Source organism: Brachycentrus maculatus, unplaced genomic scaffold (genome assembly GCF_059751285.1).
Source record: "Brachycentrus maculatus isolate JH-2025_06_01 unplaced genomic scaffold, ASM5975128v1 h1tg000221l, whole genome shotgun sequence".
Taxonomy (NCBI): Eukaryota; Metazoa; Arthropoda; class Insecta; order Trichoptera; family Brachycentridae; genus Brachycentrus; species Brachycentrus maculatus.
The window spans coordinates 1242575-1270478 of NW_028280972.1; the positions used below are offsets into that span (position 1 = coordinate 1242575).

A 27904-nucleotide genomic window follows, 5' to 3' on the forward strand; every position below is an offset into this window, starting at 1 on the left:
TTTAATTATGAATAAATTCATAATTAAGATAAAACTTATGTGTGCTTTTCGCTTTACTTAAATTAAAATATCGTACAGAATCACAAAACAGGTATTTTTATCGTTAAATACAATTCGAATATGCTCACCATTTATTTATAGAGCATAACTTTGTACTTGCTAAGTTAACAATACGAAATTTTTAATACAATACATATAATTGTTCGTCCTAGTTTAGACCCTTAATCCTTTAAATTCAGACAAAACATTACTGTATTAACAACTTTAATCAATTTAATAAATATTTAAGTTTCTCAGCTAAGTTCCGATCAGTTCAAATGTATGGAAACAACGATCGATAATTATTGTTAAAACGAATCACTCACATACATTTATTTACCTACAAAATCAACAACCGTTTGAGATGATTTTTTACTTATTTACATTTTGTGTCATATCCAAACCATTTTACCCAGATTTAAATTATATGTATATGTCTTAGATACTTGGTTCAGTATTATGTTATAATATTAAAGCAATAGTATATAATAATTTTATCAACAGTGATTTTCTCCTTAATAATAATTGTCATTAAAAACGTCTTATTGATCTTAGTTTTTTTAAATTTTATTTCGAAAGCACGATAAGATTATGTATTCATTGTCGCTAGAAGATTTTCTTCTAATAAAGCTGGGTTAGTTAATAAATGCAGGGATATTTTATATAATATGTATATACATTTCATGTTCGAGTAAATACTTGAAAGTGAGAATTAACTTAAATATTATCTACGTTCCTTCCTTTGTTTTTGGTAATTTTATCACTATTATATTCATATATTTAAAATGATGCACAAAAATCAAATCCAATTGAAAATCCTCAATTTCTTACTTGTAAGGGAAAGCTCTTAATGTCGAAATCATTTTTATCTCGAGATATGTATGATCCTCAATGTTTTATACTTAATGAAATAACAAAAATATATTTTTTCATACATATGATGTCGTGTTATTTGTATTTGGGTATAAGTATTACAATCCTAATTCCTATGATATATTGTATTTTCGTTTACAAAGTTTTATAATGATAATCTTTATTTTAAATGATAACCTTATATTCCAGCGGGATGTGATGTTCATAGCAAGACTCATGTCACATGATCAATGGGGGATTCAGTATTGGAGAATCCTTGGAGCAATTCAGTTAGCGAGACCACTGTCTTTAAAAAAAACAACGATATCATTTCGATATAGGCAACATATTAATGTGAATGGGCCAAATTAAGAAAAAGTACTTTATTATAATAAAATTTCGATAAATATTTTTCATCCAAGTATTTAGAGCCTCTTGAAATTCGAGTTGAATATGGTATTCGAGTAATTTTTATATGACACAAATATTGTTCAAACAAATATAAACGTGGTCGAAACTAAAAAATAAATATAATTATCACGTCGCAATTTGCTTGAACTACGTACGTTTTCTATAGAAATTACCCGATACAAAAAATTATACAGGTTTATGATTTCAATATACATTTTGGAGATTTTAAAGTTTTCAATTAAAAAAGGAATTTTTCAATTATAATTGCATTTTTAGGTCCCCTCGATTTATAATCTTGCTCTTGTTTACTAATCCACCACTGTACATAATATATGTATATTTACCTCACTATAATGTAAAATAAAATAACAACAATGAAAAATTTTCCACGTGAATTTTATTTTTCCACCAGGAACCGGGTTTCATCGTTACCGACAACATCAGACTGGTCAAATAAAATTCACGTGGAAAAAATTACAAAGTTTTATTTATTTTTATAAAATGCAGTTCCACAAGAATTGTTAGATCAAAACTTAAATCACTAAAATGTAGCATCTTAAACAATCAACACAAAATAATGTTAGTGATTAAAAAATTTAATATCGATGACTTTGCTATAAAGCAGGGTTTTATTTTCTTTACAGTTCCAAAGTGGCCTTTTTTCCTTTTGCTTATTAAGCGTCACAGTCCGAGCAACAGAGCGGCATTCAAGCGCAGCGAAACGATCGTGCCCAAGGGCTCTGGCAAATGCGGTCGTTCAGTACCGGCGAAGCGAGGTTCGCGGGGCGGGTTTCCCGGACGGGACGCGCTTCGGGAGCGCGGATCGCCATCACAAGTCCATCCCGGGGGCGTAGCCGCTGTTGTTGCCCTGCAGGAAGACGTGGATCTCGGCGAAGCGCGGCCGCTCGGCGCCGCGGCGCTGCCAGCACTGGCCCATGAGGTCGTGCAGCTCGCGCGGGCAGGCGGGCGGGCGCGGCGGCGAGCGGCTCGTGGCGGCGCCGGAGTGCCAGCGGGCCGCGTTCTCCACCACCTGCTCGGCGGTCAGCTCCGCGTAGGGCCGCTGCGTGCATAGCATCAGCAGTTCCCACAGAGTCACCCCGAACGACCACACGTCGCTCTGGGAAGAATGCTTACCCTGAACACACATATTTATATTATTCTCAATATTATTAATATTTAAGGCATTTACTTTGTCGTCAGTCATTTTTCTTATTTATTTTTTTACAAAAATGTTATTAATATTAGTATATAACCACTCTCCGAGATTTTTATGTCTACCGGTTTCGAGACGTACCCGTCTCTTCATCAGGACAATCACTATTACAGCATGCAAACAATACCACCCTTCACCACCATAGCAACATTTACACACACTGTGTGTAAATGGTGTTTAATTGGGGTTAATCAAGCTCTCATACGTGAAATTGGAAATAAAGAGGCAACTACTAAAATAAATGTATTTTTTAACATATTTTTGCAAACAATTCTTATAAAATATTCATCAGACATTGTAAGGGAAACATTTTGTCATACATTGCGATTAAAACAAATAATAATTTTAGGAATTAAATTAAAATAAATTTCTTACCAGTAGCAAACTTTCCCAAGCCATCCAGCGAATGGGGAGGCGAGCCTTTGTATCACTAGTGTAGTAATCTTCTTCGTAACGATCACAGTACATGGCATGGTCTGATATTCTAACAATAAAGTCCTTGCTGAGGATGCAGTTCCTGAAATAGATAAATTTTCAAAAACATATTATTTAAAGGTTTAACTTTTAACTTTTCAAAGAGATACTAGGCAAAAATGTTTATTGGCAGTATTTGTACATAATGCAAATTATGCCATATTCTCTCCGATTTCGCGGCTTCATATGTAAGCCGATGCTTTTGAAAGTACAGATTTATTTGATATATTGTTATCAACTTCAAAGTCTGTTCTTTCTCAGCATTTCTTCTCCATGTTATAATGGATAGATTTAAACGTTGTTTTTCATTCGCTGCTAGCTGATAGTGTGTGAAGGAGACGTGTATTTACTCGTTTACTATTTGTTTTTATTTTTTTAGACTTTTTGTTTCTTTATCAGTGTATTCGTTAGTTTATTTTTATATTAGATACTATAAATATGTATTAACCATGTTAAAGGCATTAGCCGTTCCATAAACAAATAAATAATGTATAATGAAGGAGGCACTTATCACACTCCTAATTTTTAATCTGCACCCAGTGGTGCAAAGGGCACTAATTAGATAGACAATCTCAAGTGGATCGTTAATTACACTAACGCACTAAGATTGGTCCCGTTTTAAAGTATTATATGATACAAATATTGGATTTAAATTTATTTGACCCCCAGGGAATAGAGTCCGAGAATTACAGCCCAAACGCGCAAACAACTAAAATACAAAGGCGGTCTAACCTAATGTAATGTAATGTAATAATTGTAGATTATATGAGTGAATTTAAATAGAATGATCAAAGATGAAAATTCACAAAATTTGAAAGATTAACATTAATACAGTACCTATGAAAAATATACACATACAATTTTTTAACTACACGAGGTCACCACGAAACTTAAAGTATAGCATAATTATAATAGTATAATTTACCGAATGTTCCTTTACACTTTTGTTCAAATAAACTTGACTGTATTTTTAACTAATCAGAAAAATATTATGTTTTAAACTAAAGAGAATTGCACGATACTCCTCAAGGATATGAATGTGAAAAATATGAATACAAAATCTGTTTTTTTTTATGCAATTTTTTTTTAATGCAATTAAGAAATCATGTGAAGAAAACCAAGCAATCGTGATGCCAGATACTCGTTAATTCAATAGAATGGACAACAGTTAGAATGTGTCCAAATACTTGTACGCAAATCTGGATTAACCCCAATTAGAGGAGTCATTTTTCATACTACTTTTTGACATCTCAACATAGTAGAAGAAGAAGAATATGGAAGTCTGGAATAGAATTTTCTATTTTAATACAAAAATGAAAATTTTGGATGAAAGTTAAATTAAGTATTTATTTGATTAGTAATTATTATATTATTTGATCGTTTATGAATATTTGTGTTATTTTAAATTCGTGTTGTTTAATTATCCCAATCATATTTAATGATTTTTTTATTGTGTTTGATATATATATATATATATATAATATATATATATATATATATATATATATATATATATATATATATATATATATATATATATATATATATATATATATATACATGTATATATATAACGATCAAATGACAATCTGATGTAACCTGTAATTTGATGTAGTAGTTGATGAAGAAACTTATGAAGAAGTGTTTCAGAGCATTAATATAGTATCCCAGTTTCGAATTGTTTAAATTTCCTATTAATTTTAAATCTCTTTTTTCCTACAACACCTCGATAAGTTAAACAAAGTAAACTAGATGGCAAATATTTTGTTATTTGTGCTTGAAAGCACAGAATCCGGATAATCTCTTCGTATAAAGGGGTGAGACGAAAAGAAACGAGAATATGAGAAAGACAGAGAGAAGAATGATTAAAGTAGGCAAGGAATGGATGGAATATCTCTCTAAGGACCTCACAAATGAAGATAAACGATATTTTGATAATGCTTAGCTAGTGCGTATACAAGAATATTGCTGAAAGATACTTCTTATAAAGCCCTTTACATCAAGTTTCTATTTACATAAAGTTACATTGATGGAGAAGTTTTTCCTTCAAGGTGTTAAAATATTTATTACATCTATGCGACGTCAGGAAGTTATTTTGTTAAATAAAAATAAAATAAAATAAAACTAACTGTGCTTACAAAATAAAAACAAATATATTCTTGTGATCAATAATTTTTCATAGGAATTTATTTGAAACATTTTGAGTTTGTCCAAATACTTGTTCACAAATCTGGATTATCTCCAATTTAGGAATTATTTTATACTGTTTTTTGACATCGCAACATATATAAATTAGAATATGGAAGTCTAAGCATTTACGGGGCTAATTATAGTGATTCAAGTTGAAGTATTTGAATAGTGTGGTTGTCAATCATGGGTAGAATTGGTGAATGTTACACGTGTGTAAAGTGACCACTCAAACTAGCGTATAACGGACCCCTATGAAGCACCGTGAATGCGCAGAATTATATATTCTTATTCATCTATGTTGAAATTTCAAAAAATAACAAGCAATTTACTTGATTCATTATTTTTATTGTCCGGGTAACCAACCTAACTGTTGCTATAATTCTCCGTTTTCTACATTCCATACCTTCTTTCTTTATTTCCTGTATCGCAGTAGTAGGTACCTATACTTCAATTTGAGCTTATTTATGAAGCTCATATACATGAATTTGAAGCCAAGTTTGATCTGATTCGGTGCTCTATGCAACATTTTGTTTCGGATACAGGTCGAAGTTGAATTAAAATATAAAAACAGGATAAATCAAAATACATAATTCTAATATGTTTAGTTATTGTGTAATAATCATTAAAATACTTTATGTTTTTAGAAATACATTTCATGTAATTGAACGTATGTTGAAGACCAGAGGACAAAAAAAAAATACATTCATAAGTGAATGAAAAAAGCGTATTGTATTATTTCATTATATCTTTGGTGTAAATTAGCCCCTTTATGATAAAAACAAATTCAGATCTACTGTCATCATTACGTTATAAAGGAGTTATGTCTTGAGCCGTCTTAAACAAGTTTTTATTTTACTTCAAATACTACTTCAACGAACAAATAAACGTTTACTCCGTTTGCATAAACAGCAGCCCAAAATGAAAACGTAATTGAAAAGAAAGCTCCTATAACGTGAAAAATCAAAATTAAATATTCAAAAATTTACATAGTAATTGAAATCAGAGAAAGGTTTGCACGAAATTGAATTGAATGAAAGTAATTAGTATGGAACGGTTTCTTTAAAAGTCTTAACCCTTTGAACACGACTGTTGCCTTAAAGTAACATAAACATAAATATTTATTTTTCCTCGGCATACGCTATTCGCATATTAAGAGGTTTTATTTTGATTCCAATAAAATGTGACATCTCCGCTTCTAGTGTGTTTTTATTTTATTTCATCTCTATAGAAATTATCATAATTAAGAATGATCTATATTGCTTGCATTCAATATACTGTATTCAAAAATATTAAAAAAAAAATTGTTGTGTAAAACATCCCAGATAAAACACGGTTATTGGATTGAATTCTACTTTTGTTAACATATCTGTACATGATAATATGTGACGCGTTTCGTCTTATCAAGACATTATCAAACACTCGTGCTTTTAATAATGTGTTTGATAATGTCTTAATAAGACAAAACGCGTCACATATTATCATATATATGTAAATAAAAGTAAAATTCAATCTTATAACCGTGGTTAATTTAGGATATTTTACCCAACAATTCAATATGGAATTCTACCAACTGTCTGCAGTTACAAAAAATTATTATCATTTGATTATACATGTACTCCCTTCAATTTCGTTATTTCCGTTAAAAAATGTTTGTTGAAAACGTTGAAGAATATCAACTCTTGTTTTAAATTTTGGCGAAGATGATGGAAATACAGACTTGTACATTCGATTGAAAAAAAATGTTTACCGGGTGAAAATATTTAATTTATTTCGTGATAGGCGAAAATAAAATCTGAGTTATAAATATCAAAAAGTAAAATTGGATATTTGATGTGAAAAATGAAACTTTACGTCAGTTTTTGTGATTAATTCGTTCGTAATAATTTTTTTTTAATTTACGTATTGAAGAACATATCAACTACAATTAAAAATAATAAAAAAAACGCATCTGAAAAGGATGATAAATGATGAATAAAACAAATCCTATACACACCTGGCTGCCAGGTCTCTATGCACAACTTTCATTGATTCCAAGTACTTCATACCAGAAGCTATTTGCGTAGCTAGATAGATCAGGCACCCATAGCTGTGGAAAAATATTTCGTTAGTTCAGGTTGTTTGAATCCACTGTAGACCTTTGAATTTGAAATAATCTAAGTGTGTACATAGGTCAGAAAATGTCTTTCATCATTCTTGACAATTATTAGATGTAGTTCGCTTTTTATTTATAAAATAATATAATCAGTAAAATCATGTCAATATATCTAATGTCATAAATGAATTTTTACTTTACTGTGAGTATAATTTGTAATTTTATTTACAGAAATTTCATAAGCAAACTCTTGTTTGTGGATGTATGTATATGTTTAAATAAAATAATAAATGTACGAGTATATATTTATAAAAAAAATAATTTTATTCTTACCTGAGAGTTGAAGCTTGCTTGTTGTCGGTTTGCCTCCTGAGAAAAGCCGGGAGGTCCCCCAATTCCGAGTAAGGTATTATTGAGCAAGGGGGTTCTTCCGAGCAGACCCCTATAGCGCGTGCTACATTCGTATCGCGAAGGACACTTGACCAGGCAATCTCGCGCATAAATTCACGTCTAAAGATTTAAAATAAAACAATATTATGGAAAATTTCTACGGTCATAATTCAAATATGTGGTATGGAAATATTGTTAATCATTCAGATCAATTATTCTAGATATTAGATTCTACAGATCAACGTTGGCCGAAGCATCCCTTCAGCTTGGACCTGATAATAGATCATCACTCATGAATGATTGCAGTATCGTATGCAGATATTAAAGCAATATGTTTCCTTACCTAACTGTGTCCGTGCTACCACGCCATAGTGACTTCACGAGAACGAACTGTTTCTTATGAAATGTCGAACATCCATCTTTAAAATCGATTCCCTCGGATTCGCAAAGGTGAATCTAAGAAAGAAAAATAAATAAATAACAATCCTATTTATTCACTATGATTGGAACGCTATGTATTTCTATGTTTAAGTACTGATTAATTAGAATTAATTAAGAATTATTAAGAATTCAAGCATTACGAGAAGGTGATTCTTTGTTCTCCATAATCGGAGGAGGAATTACAAGGATTTAACGATCAGGATTATTTTGTGAAATCGGGTTTTTGTTTGATTCAGAACATTTACTATTATTTCGAGACTTACCGGTCCATGGGATCCTTCTCCCAATCTTTCTAAAATACGGAGGCATCGTTTCGGAATTTCCGGCACGACATCAGTACCGGGCGGTCTACTCGGGGGAAGTTTCATGGTAGTAAATCTACCAGGTATCAAGTGCTGCTCTAGCCGTTCGGCCTGTTAAATAAACGGAATGCAATTAATGTGAGAGTTACAGATGGTGAAATTAATATTGGAGGTCCTCACCAAAAAGTTACATTCCTAATATTGCACAAAAATCCTTTAAGTGCTGTTCTGTTTACTGTAGTCTATCAAAATCTTAATTAAAGTTGCGACAAAACGTGACCAATCCTGTGTTAAACCAATATGATATCATTCAATTTCACCAAAACGTAACAATTTTACAAGCTAGAGTTCCTGATTGCTTAAAATCATTTTTAATGGAAATGTTACATTTTGGTGAGAACCTCCACGAATATTTAAATACTATTTTGCAATGCGAAGATTTGTATTACTTCTATATGTTTAAATTATATTGATATGTTTTCCTTGGAAAAAAAGTTACTAAGTGTATGTTAAACACATTCACAATACTCGTGGACGTTACAAAGTGAAAAGTAGGGGAAAAGAGCATGTTAATCAAATCATTATAACTTAAAGCCATTTGGTAAAAAATTGTGGAATGTACGATACTTTTATAATTTTAAAGTTACACTTTTGACTGTGATCTATTGTGTTAAAATGTATTGTGACACGTGCTTCGATGCATTCCAAACACCAGTGTTTGAAAATAATGCGTAATACATCAAAACACGAGTCACAATAGATTTTTAAAAATAATGGTATTAAACAAGTTAAAGTTTATAAAAAAATTACAGATATTACCACGAAGTGACTATTGAATCAATAATTGAAATTGAAAGTTCCATTTTGAGGTTCAAATTACACGATTCACATCATAAAAGACACTATGTAATAGATTTATATTATCCACTGACACTTCGTGATGGAAATGCATTTTAATATATTATTAGATTAAAACCAATATTTGTAGCTTTTCCACTTTATTTTTATTTGATTAGCGACCGGGTTTCGTCGTTACCGACATCATCAGACTGGTAAAGCTAAAAATATTGGTCTTAATCTAATAAAAACACTATGAGCGCATTTTTTTTCGTGGCTCCGATATGAAGTATTTTATTATTATTATTATTATTATTTTTAATATTAATTATTTGCTTTAGAAGATTCTTTTGCCATTTACGTACAAGGCACTTTTGTACAAAGATTTATAACATATTTAGTTTATATGTCTAAAAAATTATAGTAAATCTGGAAAATTAATAATTTACAAATATGGTTGATTCCTTAAAACAAAACAACAGAAACAAAAATAGACACAGTTGATTCAATATCGTATATCAAAAAAGATTTGCTCATTGGCTCATTCATTTGTCTTTTTCGTCTTATTTTCTATGCCATATTTTCAGTTTATCTATTTTAATCTTATTTTTTTCATAGCTTCTAAATAAGACATCAATAATTCTGTTAGATCTTTATCTCCTATCGCCTCATTCGCCATCAAATTTTATCAACTGCATACTGCAATTTCAATCTTTCTTGTTTAAAAATTTGGACATACCCACACTAAATGAAGGACATCTTGTGATGACGTCTCATTACATTCACAAGTATGGTTTTAACCATACTTGTGTTTTTATAGTGAAAATTAAGAGAGCACAAAAAAAATTGAGTTTTCGAATTTCAAATTTGAGACAGACTTACTAAGCGGTGGTTAATCATTTTTAGATAGGTTCGTTCACGAACACTTACCTGGATTATATCGGTAGCGGCGTAGAAGTTCTCCTTAGGCGTGCAGGTCTCGTAGGGCGGGAGGCGGGTCACGGGAGGGGGTGGGGGTGGCAAGTTGCAGAATGATGGCGAAGAGTACTTGACACCGTCTTGAAAACCATTCAGGTTGGAAAATCCTGAAAAAAATAACATTTTTTATTATTTTTATTTTTATTTTTTATCGTATTTATTTATTAAGAAATCAAAGAGAACAGTTACAAAAATAAATTAACAATAAAAAGTAATAAAAACAGGTAATTATAAAATTCCTATTACAACATTTCACAAATCGCTCACTCCTTCAAGAACGTCATAAATCAAAAATCGTAAATTTTCAGTTGTGCATGTTTTCGGAATGTCCTGAAATTGTACTATATCCCAGCAAAAGCGGCATATTTTTAACTTAATAATTACTCGCTACAGGGCAGAAAGTGTTGTTTTTTGCATTTAGAAGAAAAGGCAATTAAATTATTTTTTTAAAAATACAAAATATTTTTCAAATTGAGAAAAAAACCTTCAGGTTTTACCTAAATAGGTCTTTTGCACAGTAAAAAGTTCAACAACTGGCTTGATATTTATTTTAAATACATTGTATTATATTTTTAAACTTTAAAAACGTTCTCGTGAAAAATCGTTTTTTGATTTATTACGTTCTTGAAAGGAGTGAGCGATATGCTCTGTGTCTTGGAGAGGAAATTACTTTCGACTAATATTTAAGAATGGACTATATTGTGGACAAACTGTTGCAGCCACTCAAAAAATTGTCGATGGACCACAGATGGCATTGGGTCAAATGTCTCTAGTTACCCGAACATGAAGGGTCTAGAAGACAATGGGGGAACAATGTCTGAAAAGATATAGCTGAAAGTTTATTTTATTTATGACGTTCTTGAAGGAGTGAGTGAAATGTCTTTAAATATAAATACATGTAGGAGGGGCAGGAAGGGGGAAGGAAAAGGGGAAAGAGAGAGATCAAGTAAAATAGTTACCGTAATCTAAAGATCCCTCTGAGCGGGTGCCGCTGTCCCGTTCCCGCCTCGGCAGCAGCCTGTACGGCTCGTGGTAGAGCTCGGAGTCCGAGTCCGAGTCGACGGGCGGCGGCCGCGTGGGCCCGATCTTGAGCTCGCGCATGCCGATGGTGGAGGGCGGCGGCATGTCCAGCGCGGAGCCCTTCTGCAGCAGCGCCACCTTGCGCCGGCCGCGGCGCACGAGCAGCAGCGCGGCGCAGGCGAGCAGCAGCGCGGCGGCGGCCAGCGCGGCGCCCGCCAGCGCGAGCGCGGTGCGCGACAGCGGCCCCGGCTGCGGCGCCGGCGGCGCCTCGGCGGCGCGTGGCGCCTCGGGCGCGGCGGGCGTGCGCGCCGGCGCCTCGTGCGACACGTAGTACTGCTCTAGCATGTCGGTCAGGTTGCCGGATATGGCCACTGTGGAAGCAAATAAAAACATTAAAAAAGGGAAATATTTGTGTATTTTATTATTTACAAAAATACATACTATTTCATACCATTTAATGAGCGGTTCATTATTAGAAATAGGTATAAAATTGTAGAAGAGTGGGTTCGAACCGAAAAACTCTAACTCAAGTGTCCGCAACACTAACCACGGGACCACAACACAATTTCGAATTAAAATATGAGTTTAGTACAAATTCAATTAGATATTTACATTATTTAAACATAGTTTCGGCATCCACTTTGTGGTATTACATGACGAGAATGTAATCGAAAAACACTTGTTTTTTACCACTTGAGTTTATTTAATTATAACGACTAGTTTCAGATGCTTCCATCTTCAGGTTTATATGTAGACCTAGAGATGGAAGCATAGCTTCCGAAACTAGTCGTTATAATAAAATATACTCAAGTGGTAAAAAACATGTGTTTTTCATTAACAATTTAGATACATAATTTATTAAATTATGGTCGTAACGTTTTTTTATGAAAAGGATTTGAAGGATTTTTTTTTCAAATTTTAGTTTTACTTGGTTAAAACCATTATTTCTTAAAAGCAATCATGACACTTTTTCGATACATTCCACACATAAAATTGCGTTTTAAATGTCTCTGAAAAGTAACCATTTGTCACTCGGAATAATTGGCTGACAAAAGTTGTTAAAATAGTGATGCACTGAAAAAGTTTTAGAAAATATTGAATACGGTAAATGTTTAAATATAATAATTGATTGAACTCCGTCAATTTATCAAATAAAATTGGTTTGCAGTGGTCACCACGCTTGACAGTGCGTGACGTCTCGTGTTCGATTACTGATGGGTTCAAAATAATTGGATGAGAATTTTTAATTGGAAATGCAGCGAAGCATGTATTACGATGAATTTTAAGAAATAAGGGTATTTAATACGAAAATGGATAGATTTTACCACAAAATGACTGCCGAATCAATAAATGATTTTTTTTTTATGAATATCAAAACATAATCTGCTCACCCGTGTCGAAAGCAACTTCACTCATCATCAACCAGTTGGAAGCAAAGTAGAAATGCAATTTAATAAATCTCGCTGCCTTATGCATCAAAGGTATTGATAAATTCATAGCCGTTTCTGAATCGTCATTGATATTTGGTATCGATATAATAGGTTGCTTTTGAAACTTTTTACCATTCAATGAGAAGTAAACATGGACTTTCTTGTAGACCTGGAATGAATGAGATTTATTAAAAAAATAGAAAAAATAACGTGATGGTATTGTAGTAACGTGACAAATATTTCATTATTATCTAAAATACCAAAGTGAAATTCACCTCAACTCCCCTCGAAGCGACGTGATTGATATGAACGTTCATACCAATAAATTCTTTAATACTATCGAATTCGAAGACGAGTTCCAGTGGTCCGTCTGTGGTATAATTATTCCAACCGACCCATCGACTTCCTGTAAACAATCATTAAAAAACCGTAATGTTTTGCATGCCTCCCGATATCAAAAGAAGGGTGACCTACATATTTAAAAATAAACGGAGATAGATAATTAATGTCCGTTCCTAAAACATTTTAAATAAAAACATTATGTAAGTATGGAATAATCAAAAATTCATTATAATTTTTTTGACATCTCAACGTAGATGAAGAAGAATACTGAAGTTTGGGCATTTACGGGGCTTATGACCGTCATAGGCAATTTTAATTGATGTTTTACATATGTGTAACGTTCACCAATTCTACCCACGATTGACAACCACACTTTTCAAAATTTTGGAACATTTAGATATTCCAGATATACTTCCAGATATTTATCTAGAAGTTCAAAGATTTCCATATTCCTCTTCATCTGTGTTGAGATGTCAAAAAAAAAACATGTTAAAAATCACTCCTAATTGGAGGTAATCCAGATATGTGAACATTTTGGTACGTCATCACACTTAAAAACAATTTCAGAGAAAGCTTAGGCAAAAGTTACTTTCTGTGAAATCTGGTTTTATGATAGAATATAAAGTTTCTAGAAAAAAAATCATTACCGTATAATCGGAAGAGAGCCGTTCCCGTCGTAACACATACAAGCATATTTACAACAGTATTGTCTTACGTATTACGCAGGATGTACCTACATATTGAAGTATGTATATTTTGTTCCCAGGTTCGATTCCCAGAGGAGAGGGGGCGAAAAAAATAAAGGCGAATTTACAGTCTAATATTTATTTAATATAAACTGAGACAGGTCTGGACTGATCCCTAAGGCACAAGAGTCATCATCACATTGCCTTCATGTAAGTTTCGATTAAGATAATACTGCGTCAATACTATGCAGTGCTCTATGCATCATTAAGTGTAAATAAGGGTTAGATGAAGAGTAATAAGCTTACCCTTACTCGCATCCAATGGTGCATTGGGCGCTGAAGTAGGTGATACAATGTTGATTTAATCGTTTACAGTATGAAAGCAAGGTGATCAGTCGTGCGCTTCAGGTACAAGTTCAGGGTAATATTAAATAAATATTATAGTGAGAAAACTCCTTTACTTATTTTTCCCTCCGGGAATCGAATCCGGGACCTACAGCGTAGATAAATGTGCTAACCACTACACTTTGAAAGTGGACAAAATAATTAAGTATACTTTTAAAAGAGATTTTATTCAATATATTTATTTATTGAAGAACCAACGTGGTTTTAATAATAAAAAGGTAGTCAAAAGACTAACGGATAAAATGTTTTCAATCTAGAAAAAAATCATTTCAGTATTTCTAGCACGGTTCTGTACAAAAAGGTTACACGTTTATGTTGATCATTAGCGCAGTATCATGATAAAAGATCTTAACAGAAAACACGGAAGTTCGAAGGATTTCTTTTTGACATTTATATAAAGATGGTTGGTTTTTGCTCGACAATATTTTAGGACAAGAAAGCCCATTAATTAATAAAGTAATAAAGTAAGCATTTGATTTATGATGCGAAAATGTTTATAATCTGTTCAAATGACACTCAATTTTTTTATTGTTGTTTATTGTATAAATTTGTATTTAAAAAAAATGAAAAGTTGAACTGATAATACGGTTTATCAAAAACGATTAGACCATTTATTACCTCGGCTATTCCGTTGCAATTGATAAAATGTCTTAAATAATGTATAAAGTATTTATTTACAACATTTTGAGTGTGTCCAAATACTTGTTCACAAATCTGGATTGTCTCTAATTAGGAGTTAATTTGTATATATTTTTTGATATTTCAACTAAGATGAAGAAGAATATGGAAGTCTGGGCATTTACAGGGCTTATGACCACTTATAGTACTAATCGTTTAAGTGATCACTTAAACCAGCCTATGACGGCCATAAACCCGTAAATACCTAGACTTCCCTATTCTTCTTCATCTATGTTGAGATATAATTTGTTTATTAAAAATATTCATCATTATGAAATCATATTTCGGTGCTTAAGGTAAGGAGAATAGGTGTTAAATCTCTACTTTTCAGGAAAACATTTCAGGTATTATAAGGTATTTAATACATATAATATGTTCTCGTATTTAAAGATTTCTCTATTTTAATTTATGTATTGAATGTTAAATCATACAAAGATGTTAAGAGTCTACTAAGTTGTATTTTATTGCTGAAAAAATACCAAGATAAAAATCAATTTTGTGACAATTTTGCCTTGTGATGGCATTTTCAAACGAATAAATGGCATTCGTTTGTAAATGCCATAACTAGGCGAAAAAAAGATCACAAAATTGATTTATATGTGTTTTTTCAACAGTAAAATATAATTTAGTAGACTCAAAAATCAGTGTTGGATTTAACATTTAATACATAAATATTTGACATGTCGCTCACTCCTTTCAAGAACGTCATAAATCAAAATACTTGATTTTTCAGGAGAACGTTTTTAAAGTTTAAAAATATAATACAATGTATTAAAAATGAATACCAAGCCACTTATTGAACTTTTTACTGTAAAACACATCTTTTTAGGTAAAACATGAATGTTTTTTCTCCATTTGAAAAATATTTAGTTTATTTAAAAAAATAATTAAACATACCTTCTCTTCAAAATGCAAAAACAACACTTTCTGCCCTGTAGCGGGTAAATATTAAGTTAAAAATATGCCGTTTTTGCTGGGATATAGTACATTTTTTGTGCATTCCGAAAATATGCACAACTGAAAATTGTCGTTTTTTGATTTATGACGTTCTTGAAAGGAGTGAGCGATGTGTAGTATTTTAAGTTTTCTTAAAGGTAAAGTAAAAGTAGTAAAACGGTTACTGCATGCTATATGTAGTTTTAAAAGCTACCATAAATATTTAATGTTTTACTAAAAGCAGCGTGCAAGCAAAGAGTCTAAATGCTATCTTACCAGTGGGACCTTTGTGAGTCTCGCTATCAAATTCGTCCAATCCGTAGAGCCTGTCTACTAGTTGACCGAGTCCTCCAGTCATCACGCCGTTAGCTATGACGCCATCGTAGCTGACGTCAGCAAGGTTGACTTCACCGTAGGGCGACCCAGCTTGACCCGAGTATCGCACCACACTCTCTGTAGAAGGAATTAGTTAGTAGCTTATGCCAAACTCTTCGTTAGAAGTGGTTTGGTTAAGATTTGTAGCGCTTCGCATATATTTGGTTAACATTTCGCATCCATTGACTGCGTCGAATTAAATTCAGGGCGGTAATTTCAACATCATATCTAAGTAGATACATAAAATGTCGATTTATTTGACACCATATCTAAGTAGATACATAAATGTCGAATTATAACATTGTTTAAAGAATGTATTATTTTTATCGAAAACATAGATTATCTGAATACTGCACGAAAACTTAGATTAAAATATGCAAGTCGTAAAAAATATTGTTCAAGTGCAAAAGAAAAGTTAATTTTATCGACACAATTTATATATCTATACAGATATATCGTTTTTAAGTAAATAATGAATATTTTTTTGTCAATTTCAGAATGATACAAAAATCGCAATTTTTTAGCAGCCGCACATATTTGAACAACAACGAAATAATAGATTTTTTACATATTGTCAGTTTTTCAAACATATTTTGGGAAAGGTGAACAAAAATAAAATTAGATGCTTAATAAAACTATCGAATCCATTCAAGTTTCGCAACATTTTTTAATGCAATATGAGCAAAATATATAGTATAAAACAAAAATGTTTAAGAATTCAATTTTCGAGAATTTGATTTCATTTTTTTGAACATTATTTTATGTATAATAAACTATACATATCGTACATAAAATAATTTATTTTCTTTAACTTAGGATTAAGTTACTTAAATCAAAAGCAAAACAAATTTTAGCTTGCAATAAATATTTCTATTTTCTGGAGAGCAGTATACCTTTAGACAATGTTTTGAATAACCTGTTTAGGGGAAGATTGCTTAGCCGAAACTAGCAGTGTTAATTTACAACCTAAATAATGTGATGAAATTGTAAAAGAAAAACATATTTTTTTTACCACTTATTAGTTATATTTCTTTTATTTTAACGATAAGTTTGGGAAGCTATGCTTACACATCTTCAAAAATGAACATTTAGACCCAAAAATCAAATAAAGAGAATTAGTTTATATTTAGATCCGAAAATTAAAGCATAGCTTCCGAACTAGTCGTTAAAATAAAATGAATATAATTCAAGTGGTAAAAAAAAGTTTTTTTTCTTTCACAAAATCTTTCCACAAAGTGAATGCCCAAACAATAAACAGATACTTTGTGGCACATTTTATAAACTTTATAAAATTAAACAACTATTAACTTTCAAAATAATATTTGGTGCTTAAAAAGAATGTAAATGAAAGCACACGTTATATTGTAATTATTACTCAGTTAATGCCTACACTATGAGTTATTACTTTATCTTGTTTAATAGTGCATATTGAAAATCAAATGTATCGAAAATTGTTTTAAATCGTGATACTAACGCTCCCAGAGACATCCGTAGACCTCCACTCTCATGCAGACTGTCCTCGGATGATGAGAATAAGGGATGAAACGAATCTTCGACGCGATGAAGGGAAGGTGAAGTTGTTGCCTGGCCACCAAATAAGTGTTGGTATTGCCATTGAGGGTCTGCGAGAGAAAATAACAGATCAATCATTTAAAATATATGATAATAATCATTTTTAATAACAAAACAGTCATTTGATAGTCACGATTTAACGAATCACACAGTCACATTCTCATCGTTTTGGCTTTTATTAAATATCAAAAACGAGAAAAAAAAAATTTATACGAGTGGTTTCGAGCACTACAAAAGTTGTCATCGACAGGTGATCACAAAAAATAACCAGCTAAAAATCATTTTGGTATTAGTAGAGGTGGGTGGAGTATTAAGTATATCGGGGGTATAAGTATATTGGTTAAATGGGAACATAGACAATAACGGTTAAGAATTTTATTAAAAAAATTGGTTTGACTTTGAGAAGGTCTTCATCCACTCCTTCCTGAACCTTCCTGAACCTTCCTTGATCTTCTTCAACCACCTAGAAACTTGAAGATACGATAAAACAAACTCTCCATAGATTTGTTTGAGCAAGTCGTGAGTTTTGACAGCTTGAAAATACCGAATAATAAAAAAAGATCCCAACGTTGTTTCGCCATCGTGCGTAAATATAAAATCCTGTGCTGCTTGAGTACAAAACCATTGTAGCAGTTTCAACAAAATTCGTACGATCACAGTTCCTATTTTTTTGTCGAGTCCATGATGTTATTTTTAAATGCAGATAAAAATTCAATTTTGACACTGAGAATGATGTAAACTTTTTATGCACTTAATATTTTTCGCGCAATATTCTGTTTCACTTATAATTTCCGCCTTTTCGCGAATTGAGAGACAATTTTTTATTATTGGTAGATATGTTGATAATTCAAGGGTTTGTTTTTGACTGACCTGCTCTAGAATTGATCTTACATTCCCCACCTCGAAATGTTTATTGTGCCATGTCCATAGTAATCATAGAACATACAAAATATGGAAACTATCGTAAAAATCCCCGAAACAAGCATGACGTTCAAAAACTATAAAATAAGTTGATTTATGTAATAATGTAGGTCCTTAAAAACATGAAAAAGCTTGCAATTTGCAATATGCAATTCAAACCCATTTGCATGATTTTTTTTTTTATTGTAGGTGACAACACCAATTTAGTACTTAGAGTCATAAACTTAATCCGATCCCGGCGACAACGGTATAATTGCCCGGTAATAGGATTTTATTGCTTAAGGTCAAAAATGTTTAAAAACATTCAAATATTAACAAAATTAAAAAAAAAGTCGATCTCATTTTGCTCGCTATAGTCAAAAAGTTTCTCGTTATAACCGTGAATAAATGTATGGAGAAAATCCGAAACCAAAATGTCAACGAATGTTTTCTCGTTGTATCTGAGATCTCGTTGTAACCGTGCTCGTAATAACCGAGTATATATATATATATATATATATATATATATATATATATATATATATATATATATATATATATATATATATATATATATATATATATATATATATATATATATATATATATATATATATATATATATATATATATATATATATATATATATATATATATATATATATATATATATATATATATATATATATATATATGAATGATAAGGAGAGTGATTTATGGAATATCTCTGTTTCTTACCTTGTCTCCTAATGCATCTTTGTAAATAGTCCACTGATCCAGAGAGTCTCTCCAATACTCTATATTGAAAAATTCCACATATTCTTGACCCTGTCCATTTCCGAATCTGCCCTGCGTCTCTGTCCACGTGATGAGGTGGTTCTTCACCAAGTCCACTTCCAAATACTCTTTCACGTCGGAACTTATCTGCGCTTTGGGGCACCAAGCTCCGCCGCTCTTCTCCTGGCGAATTCTAGACAAAAGAAAATTAAAGTTAAATTCTGTCATCAAATTGGCAAGAAAAAGGTTTGTTATGATGTGGGTTAAAGTCAAAGGTTTGAATTGCATTGAAAACTACTAACACATTGAAAGCAGTTGTGGAGGTCACCAAAATATTACATTTCCATGCAAATCTGTTCTGTTTACTGTATTCTATCGAAATCTTTATTAAAGTTTAGACAAAACGTGACCAATCCTGTGTTCAACCAATATGAAATCATTAAATCGCACCAAAACGTAACAATTTCACTAGCTATAATTCCTGATCACTTAAAATAATTCATAATGGAAATGTAACGTTTTGGTAACATAACCTCCACAGTCACAGGTTTTTAAAATAAATTTAAAAGTTAAACTAAAAGCAGTTGATCAAGCTTATATCGCAACAGGTTTTGAAGGGGAAGAAGGATAATTGGACGAGAATTGAGAGTGAAATTTCAAGGACGTATCACGTTTATTAGGCACATTTTGTTACATAAGACAGCTATATTCCGACGCCGCGGGAGTGGAGAAAAAGTGACCGACATATACGCAACGATACAAAGCGATAGAATAACATAATGCCGCGCATGCGCACGTTGTAGATGCACATGTCAGACGCTATATAAATGAACAGTTAATATATAAGTACAGGATATATATATTTATATATATATATATATATATATATATATATATATATATATATATATATATATATATATATAACATGTATATATATATATATATATATATATATATATATATATATATATATATATATATATATATATATATATATATATATATATATATATATATATATATATATATATATATATATATATATATATATATATATATATATATATATATATATATATATATATATAACATGTGTTTATTTAAATCTAAATATATGTAACTAGAATTTAACTGGAGATGAGAGAAGCATTTTATTCACCAGAAACTCTTTCATTTGTATGTGTGGTCCGAATCCTGGATTATATTCACATACTCGAGAAACGCTAGAAAATATTTTTTTTATATAAATCAATATGCTTATTTTTTAACAATCATAATAAAAAATAGTTATTTTATGAAGTCATCAATATTTTATTTATTTTCATAGTTTTATTTTACACGATGTAAAAGTAATGTTCTTACATAATAAAAAATGTTTTTGTTACGGTAAGTTTTTGTTTTTTTTTTGTGTTAATGTTATGAGCACATGTAACTACATTTGCTTATTTTTTTAAATTAAAATTTAAACAAAGCAATAAATATCAAGTCACCTACCAAGAACAATTGTTTAGATAATAAGTAAAGATACGATATGATAATAACATTAGTTGCCATTATTAAAACTTCGTACCTACTGCTATTTTCAAATGTTATTTCATTTTGCCTTCTGAACAAAAGTAATTAAATATTCTAGAATTTCTATGGAAAATAAAATAAAATCAGCTCTTAATTGTGAATAAAAGGAGTATCGACCTATTTAAATTGCACTTCGAGACTCGAGGACTTTCAAGTAAGTGAAAATAAAGTGAAGATGAACGGCAGAGAGGCAGAAATTAAACGAATGAATAAGTAATTGATAATGAATAAGATTTTGACATTAATCCTGTGCAATTAATCCATTTGTTAATTTCCTCACAACACAAGAAAAATAAGGTTTCTCCAGAAAAGTTGTCATGTTTCGTGATGATAAGATTTTCCAAATATTCAACTGACAATGACCTAATTGACTTACTTCAGTTGTGAAAAAACTGATGTAATGAAAATTTTATTTAGTTTGAAATGGATTATTACAACTACTTATGGATCAGTTTCATGATTATTATTTTAATAAGTATCACCGTATATGATATTTTAGTAAGAAATTTTATTACATTACCAAGTGATAAAACATGATTTTGTACTTATAAGAAATACAAATTCATTAGGTACTAGTGAATTTTATTTCTTGAAGAAGCATAGAATTGACGTCGTTTAAAAAATTCTGTTTTCGTTAAATCCTTTTTTTTTTAATTTTCTAATTTTAAGTTTTCAATATAAGTTTTTTCACTCTTTCCTCGTATATATTTACCTTCTTAACACTTCAAACGGGAATATCAAATTTCGCATTTCCCGATTTTTAGTATTGTGGATTCGTTCGAGCTATTTGCTTGGGGTCGGAAATGTTTAAGCGTGTCCGAGGTTATTTCACTTCTCTCCATTTTCCTGTTTTTTCGAGTTTTTTTTAAAGTCATTTGTTGACAAAGAAAAATTACACATTTGTTATCTTACGTTCAAATCCATTCTTTTCCCTTTTTTATATTTTCTACTCCCAAAATATAAATATTACCTATGATGTAAATAATATAAAAATACAAAAAATGTTTATCTGAATCGGATCAGAATAGAATTTTGAGAAGAGAATAAAAGTAATTTGCGAAAACAATTCATTCAATATACTCGTGTGTGTACATATAACTAACTAACCAACTAACCATCACGCCGCTTCCCCGCAGGGGTAGGCAGAGAGAATAGAACGCCACACCACTCTGTCTTTGCAAACATTCTTCGCCCCTTCCACGTTCATGCATCTCCTCATACATACCCGCCGATTGTTACGACTCCTAACCTGACCACACTGAATGGTGCATTTTAAAATAAATGATTTCATCTGGTTTTAATAACAGTATATTATTATGTAAAGAGGCTCTATGTACGGATAAATGTTGTTCAGTTGTAGCTCGATCTTTGTTATAAAAAGTCCAGCGCTCCAGATTTTTGGATGTACGAGTGTAATCAATTTTATGAAATGAAGAATGCCAATCAAGAAACTCATTAAATTGCTAGCCCAATTACTAGAGTGTGGTTTCCGCCATTCTAACTAACTAACTAACTAACTGATTAACCATCACGCCACTTCCCCGCAGGGGTAGGCAGAGAGAATAGAGCGCCACACCACTCTGTCATTGCAAACATTCTTCGCCTCTCTCACGTTCATGCATCTCCTCATACATACCCGCCGATTGTTACGACTCCTAACCTGACCACTTTCAAGTATTTGGCATACCTGATCGTGCTATGTTTTTCTCGGTATTCCTGTGCTTCTTTTCCCGATTACATTCGCCTCATAAATTTGTTTTACCGTTCTTTCCTCACTCATTCGTTCTACATGTCCAAACCATCTAAACACCTTTCTTAATTTTATTGATAATGCTTATGTCAGCTTTGCATTCCTTCCTTATTTCACTGTTCGAACATCTATCATACATCGTTTTGTCGCACATTCTTCTGAGAGATCGCATTTCGACTGCATTCAGTCTACTTTCATCCTTCTACATCCTCCATTCCCAAAATAAATTTAAAGTTTTTTTTTTGAGTATAATGATGAATAAAATCCTTTTCTGCCCTATGCATGTCCTTCCACTATCAGTCAAACTTCTAAAACGGTGGTTTAGATAATTATTCCTCAAAAAAAATATCAAATCAAATTTAACACGGAAAAGGTACCCACAAAAGAAAACCGATATCGTGATGTTGTATTGATTTTGGAAAATAAGATGGAAATATTGTATTACGGAATCAAATTACATATTCGATAAATATTTTTTGTTGTTTTTAATCGTAAAACTCCAGCCGTAGGTCGTCCACAATCGACATAGCTTTAAAGTGAACGCTCCTAAAATACGAAAATATTGGAATTTCGTATTGAATTGTACAAAAGTGATAAATCACTTTCAGTTTTAATCAAACGTGCTTGTGTGCTGGTAGTTTGTTGTGTTGTATAAAATAGCCATTCATTCCGCGATATGGTCACTGTGGAGACAAATGTTCAAGAAACGGGAAATAATACCGGCTTGAGTAACGGCAATAAATATGCCAATATTTCTCCACTGATTAATGGTTCGCACAGCTTGGGGAATAATAATATAATTGATAAGCAACGGACCGCCATTAAAGCGCTTCTAACGTGTTTGCTGAGATTATTGTAAAATCTCCGAGAAAATTCACTTGGAATTATTCTATTTCTGCGACATTTCTTATTCAGAATTCAGCATTTTCAAACGACAGGGTAAATTTTCAATTTGTGGGCAGATACAAAACGGTGGGGTGTGCTTCAAAGAAAAAATACCACTCGTATATTAATCTTTCGGCATTTCTAGATCAAATATTTGAACATTTTGGGTAAATTGTATAACTCGAAGTATTATTTTGGCAGGGGGAACAATTTCTATTTTCTTACAATTTGAAAAGAATTTCTAAGTGATTTAAAATAAAATCTCAACGATTTTCCATCAAATAGGTTCAGAAGAAATGGAAGATATATTTATGCCTTGTGTTTCATGAATCGTAACTAAATAAATTATATTTATTAATGTGCATCATAGTTGTTTAAGTGGTAAATATTAATAAAGCAAGTATTTTTTCTTTTGTAGTAATAAATAAATTATGGATAGTTAATCTACACTTCTATATGTATACATAATACGTGTATGTGTTTTTGTTTTTTTTTTTCAAAAAAAGTTTAAGAAATATAAAACAAAATCAGTTTTAGCTCTAATAATATAATTTATGTATTAAATATTCAAATGAAATACTGATTATAACATAAACGACCGCGTAAGTACGCGCCTGGATAGACTAATAAGTCCAAGTAATATTTTCAATAAAATGTGTTTGCAATGATGATATTAAAATCAACAATCAGATACCATAATTTTTAACTATTTAAATTTTTGTATTTGGTAAGGGATTTTTTTCAAAAATTTTCTTAGTATAAATAAATTGAATTAGTAAAAAAATGCAGTATATAATTATTTTTTCACGATTCACGTTCCTTTACACTTTGGATGCGGAAATCCAGGGTGGCGGAAAAACAAATGAGCTGTGTTATTTTGAAATATTTCACCGGAGCTAAAGGTAGGTAAACGTATCTCCAGGTGTTTGGTTTTCTCGGAATTACAACGGAATAAGCCGAGCATTCGTCCACCCCTAAGCTCAAAGTTAGTCTCAAGAGAAGTTGAGACAAATTGTGCGCAGTGGCAAACGATGAAAAATAATACACATCCTTATGGGTCCTGTTGCGAGTATTACTCGTCCATTTGTCAAGAGCTTAGCGCACACAAAAATATTGCTTTATAAATTTATTGCTGCAAACAAATGTTCAGGGTTTTATTTATAATATTGGTAGATGTTAAACAAATATTAAACCTTATTACAATTGAATCTTTTTCGTTTGTAATCTCACCTTTTCTTTCGAATGGTAAAAAAAAACTTTACTTTTAAGTTCTTGATGTCAGTACATCGCTTAGCGAATTTTTTGTTGCTCCAGTATTATCTTTCAAAATTTTATTCATTCTAACATTTACTTTACACTAAATCTGATATATATATATATATATATATATATATATATATATATATATATATATATATATATATATATATATATATATATATATATAAAGGTTTGAATGTATAGTATGTACACAAAATACAGATATATGTTTTAATATTTACATTGTATTATTTATTTAATTTCCATTATTCTTATTTGTAAACTGAAACGATTATTGAATATTGTAAACAAATCACATAAGGGAATATTTAAAAAGGAACATGAAGGAACATAAAAAATTGCGTTTTACGTAGCATTCTGTCTTTAAAAATATCATTCCATTGATTTTTGTAGTAAAACGCTAATATTTCAAAACGATTTGTTCCGGGAATAAAAAAAGCCATTGCTTCGTTAGCTGTAAGCAAACAGCATTCATCGTTCATAAATCATTTCTCGGCTAATAGTTTTCTCTGGGTTGAATTATGACACCAATATTACCCCCCCGGCTCGCCATTTCTACCCCTATTTCTAAGAAATGGCCAGAATAAATCCAATCATATTTTCATCGGAAATCATCGTTTATGATATTAATTTATTTCTAGATTGGGAATGGCAATACACGAGTTCAATTAAGTTACAATTTTGCCTTTATAACTAATAACGAACGATAACGAAATGGGAGCTCAACGTTTTATCAACAATTGATAAATAGGTTGAAATTCAGAATCAGTTACAAAAAAATAGAACCACACAGACTTATAAATGTTTTTGGTATCGCGTTTTTAAAAACACAACGCCAAAATGTCACTTCTATAAAATTCCTTATTTCAAAGACTAAGTTTAATCTTCACTTCAACTCGCTGCAATTAAAATCGCAATCTGTTTTCAAGTGTGCGATCAGACGACGATACTAATTCACTTAAGATCTTCTCTTACTCTATTGAATCCTGCATCGGGATTCAAGCGACAAGAATTGTTTTAGAAATTCGAGGAAGCTTTTTACTTTATCGCAGAGAAACTTTTTGAAGATACTTTACTTTAACAGATACAATACAAAGTTATTTAATCTAGACTATGCAACTTTTCTTGCCAGGAAATAGTTTTACCGCTAACGTCCATTTCGTATTCTGACCTTGGGTGCCCAAAAAATAGGATGTGCACACTTACACATCACATGCAAATGTAAATTATAATAAGATTGGTGTGGCGACCTATTCTCTTAGCCTACCCCTGCGGGAAATCGGTGTGATGGTTAGTTGGTTATAATTGAAAAAAAAGTTTTTTTTGTATTTGGAGATCAACAAAATATAAATTTGGATTCCTTAATACTTGGAAGCCGCTAATTATCGAACTTAAATTCACATACTGGTACATAATAAAAATACTTTAATTACTAAGGCAAATTTTATCATATTTTAAATACATAAAAATACAACATTTTGAGTGTGTCCAAATACTTGTTCACAAAATCTGGATTATCTCCAATTGCAGGAGTTATTTTCATTTTATTTTTTGATATCTCATCACACGTATGTAATGTGATCACTTATACTAGCCTATGACGGTCGTCAACCCGTTAATGCCCAGACATCCATATTCTTCTTCATCTTTGTGAGATGAAGTTATTTATAATTCCTTATTATTTTTATTGAATGATATTTATTTACTGCAGGGTTATTTTCACCCGATTTTTAAATTAGATTGATTAACTTCGCATATACTAATGATAATAAAACAATGGTGCATAGGGCACTGCGTCATATAAACGCAGTGTTATCTTGATCGTTTACACATGAAGGAAAGGTGATCAGCCCTCCGCTTCAAGTACCAGTCCAGGGTAATATTGAATAAATATTACAGTGAAAAAATCACTCGTATTTATTCTTACCCCCCCTGGGAATCGAACCCGGGTCCTCCAGAACGGTAACCGAGCGTGCTGACCATTACACTACGGAGGCGGACAAAAACTTCGCATATACATGAAGTACAAATCTTGAAAAACACCCCTTTTCGTTTAACAATGCTGTCCTAAAAATGCAAAAGATCATGCCCTTTTCAATTAGGCGAGCTCCGCTCGTTGCGTTCAATTGTTATACATCTGGCCGTGTAATTTGTCCGCAACGACACTCGAGAACAAACAATAACCCATCAGAAGTTCAACCCTTAAGTAACCACCCCGGCCAGGCCGTAACTCACCGGGGAAGAACGTAGCGAGACAATGCCGACTGGTTCTCCTGCATTCTTCCCGTTTCAAGTAAAATCCTACCATTAATGTATTCAATAATTGTGGAGATAATGGAGGCCTTTGCCGTAAAGTCGTAAACTTTGATTCATGCGGCGGTTCCAAAGGGGTAAAACACTTTTACGATTCGTTGGTGAATAATACAAAACAACTCATCTACACAATGAAAAAGGGTGTATTAACCATTTAAGTGCGGATTTTTTTCTTATATGCATGCTAAAATTAGTAAGATTTTTTTTCGAAACTGGTCCAGTTTAAATTAAGTGGACATTGGAGGGCGTCATTTATCTTTTTTTTTGTTATTCACTAAAAATTAGTTTGTTTTTTTTTAAATACTATCGCCGAATCGGATCATCAGATCTTTTTAAACTCCCAGCACGACCGCAAAAATACACTGACGTCATCGTTGGTATATTGACGACCGCGCTTTTGGCAAAGTAAAACCAGAGTTACTACTACTACTACTACTACCATCACGCCGTTTCCCCGCAGGGGTAGGCAGAGAGGATGGAACGCCACACTCTTCTGTCCTGACATACACTCCTAGCCTCCTTCACATCCATACATCTAGTCATACATGCCCTCCGATTACGCAGACTTTTGACACCGCCAGATTTTAGGTTCTGATTGATCTGATCGTGCCAAGTCTTTTTCGGTCGTCCACGTTCTGTTTTCCCTCTCACATTCGCCACATATATTTTCTTAGTCATTCTCTCGCTATCCATTCGCTCCACATGTCCATACCACCGCAAAGAGCTCTTTCTAATCTTTTCAATTATTCCTCGTTCA

At 31.8% G+C, this 27904-nt stretch overlaps 1 protein-coding gene across 1 annotated transcript; it reads right to left on the bottom strand.

The window, feature by feature from the left end:
• Positions 1-2131: 2131 nt before the first annotated feature.
• On the bottom strand, positions 2132-27113 carry LOC148306891 (discoidin domain-containing receptor 2-like). Its single transcript, XM_088264252.1, has 13 exons — positions 27070-27113; positions 19302-19533; positions 18061-18126; positions 17566-17713; positions 15993-16169; positions 12945-13075; positions 12631-12838; positions 11179-11610; positions 10172-10326; positions 7605-7762; positions 7173-7265; positions 2891-3032; positions 2132-2437 (listed from the first exon to the last, which is right to left on the bottom strand). Exons 1-13 carry the CDS (start codon positions 27111-27113, stop codon positions 2132-2134), a joined length of 2292 nt encoding a protein of 763 aa, XP_088120378.1.
• Positions 27114-27904: the final 791 nt, after the last annotated feature.

Bases quoted from the DNA above. Each gene is read 5' to 3' on its own strand.
- LOC148306891 (XM_088264252.1), bottom strand. From the start codon at position 27,113: ATGCAGGAGAACCAGTCGGCATTGTCTCGCTACGTTCTTCCCCG. The intron at 17,714-18,060 runs GTCAAACCAATT...TTTCTCTCGCAG, and splicing joins TGGATGAAGACCTTCTCAAA to ACCCTCAATGGCAATACCAA. The intron at 11,611-12,630 runs GTGAGCAGATTA...TTGCTTCCACAG, and splicing joins TGAAGTTGCTTTCGACACGG to TGGCCATATCCGGCAACCTG.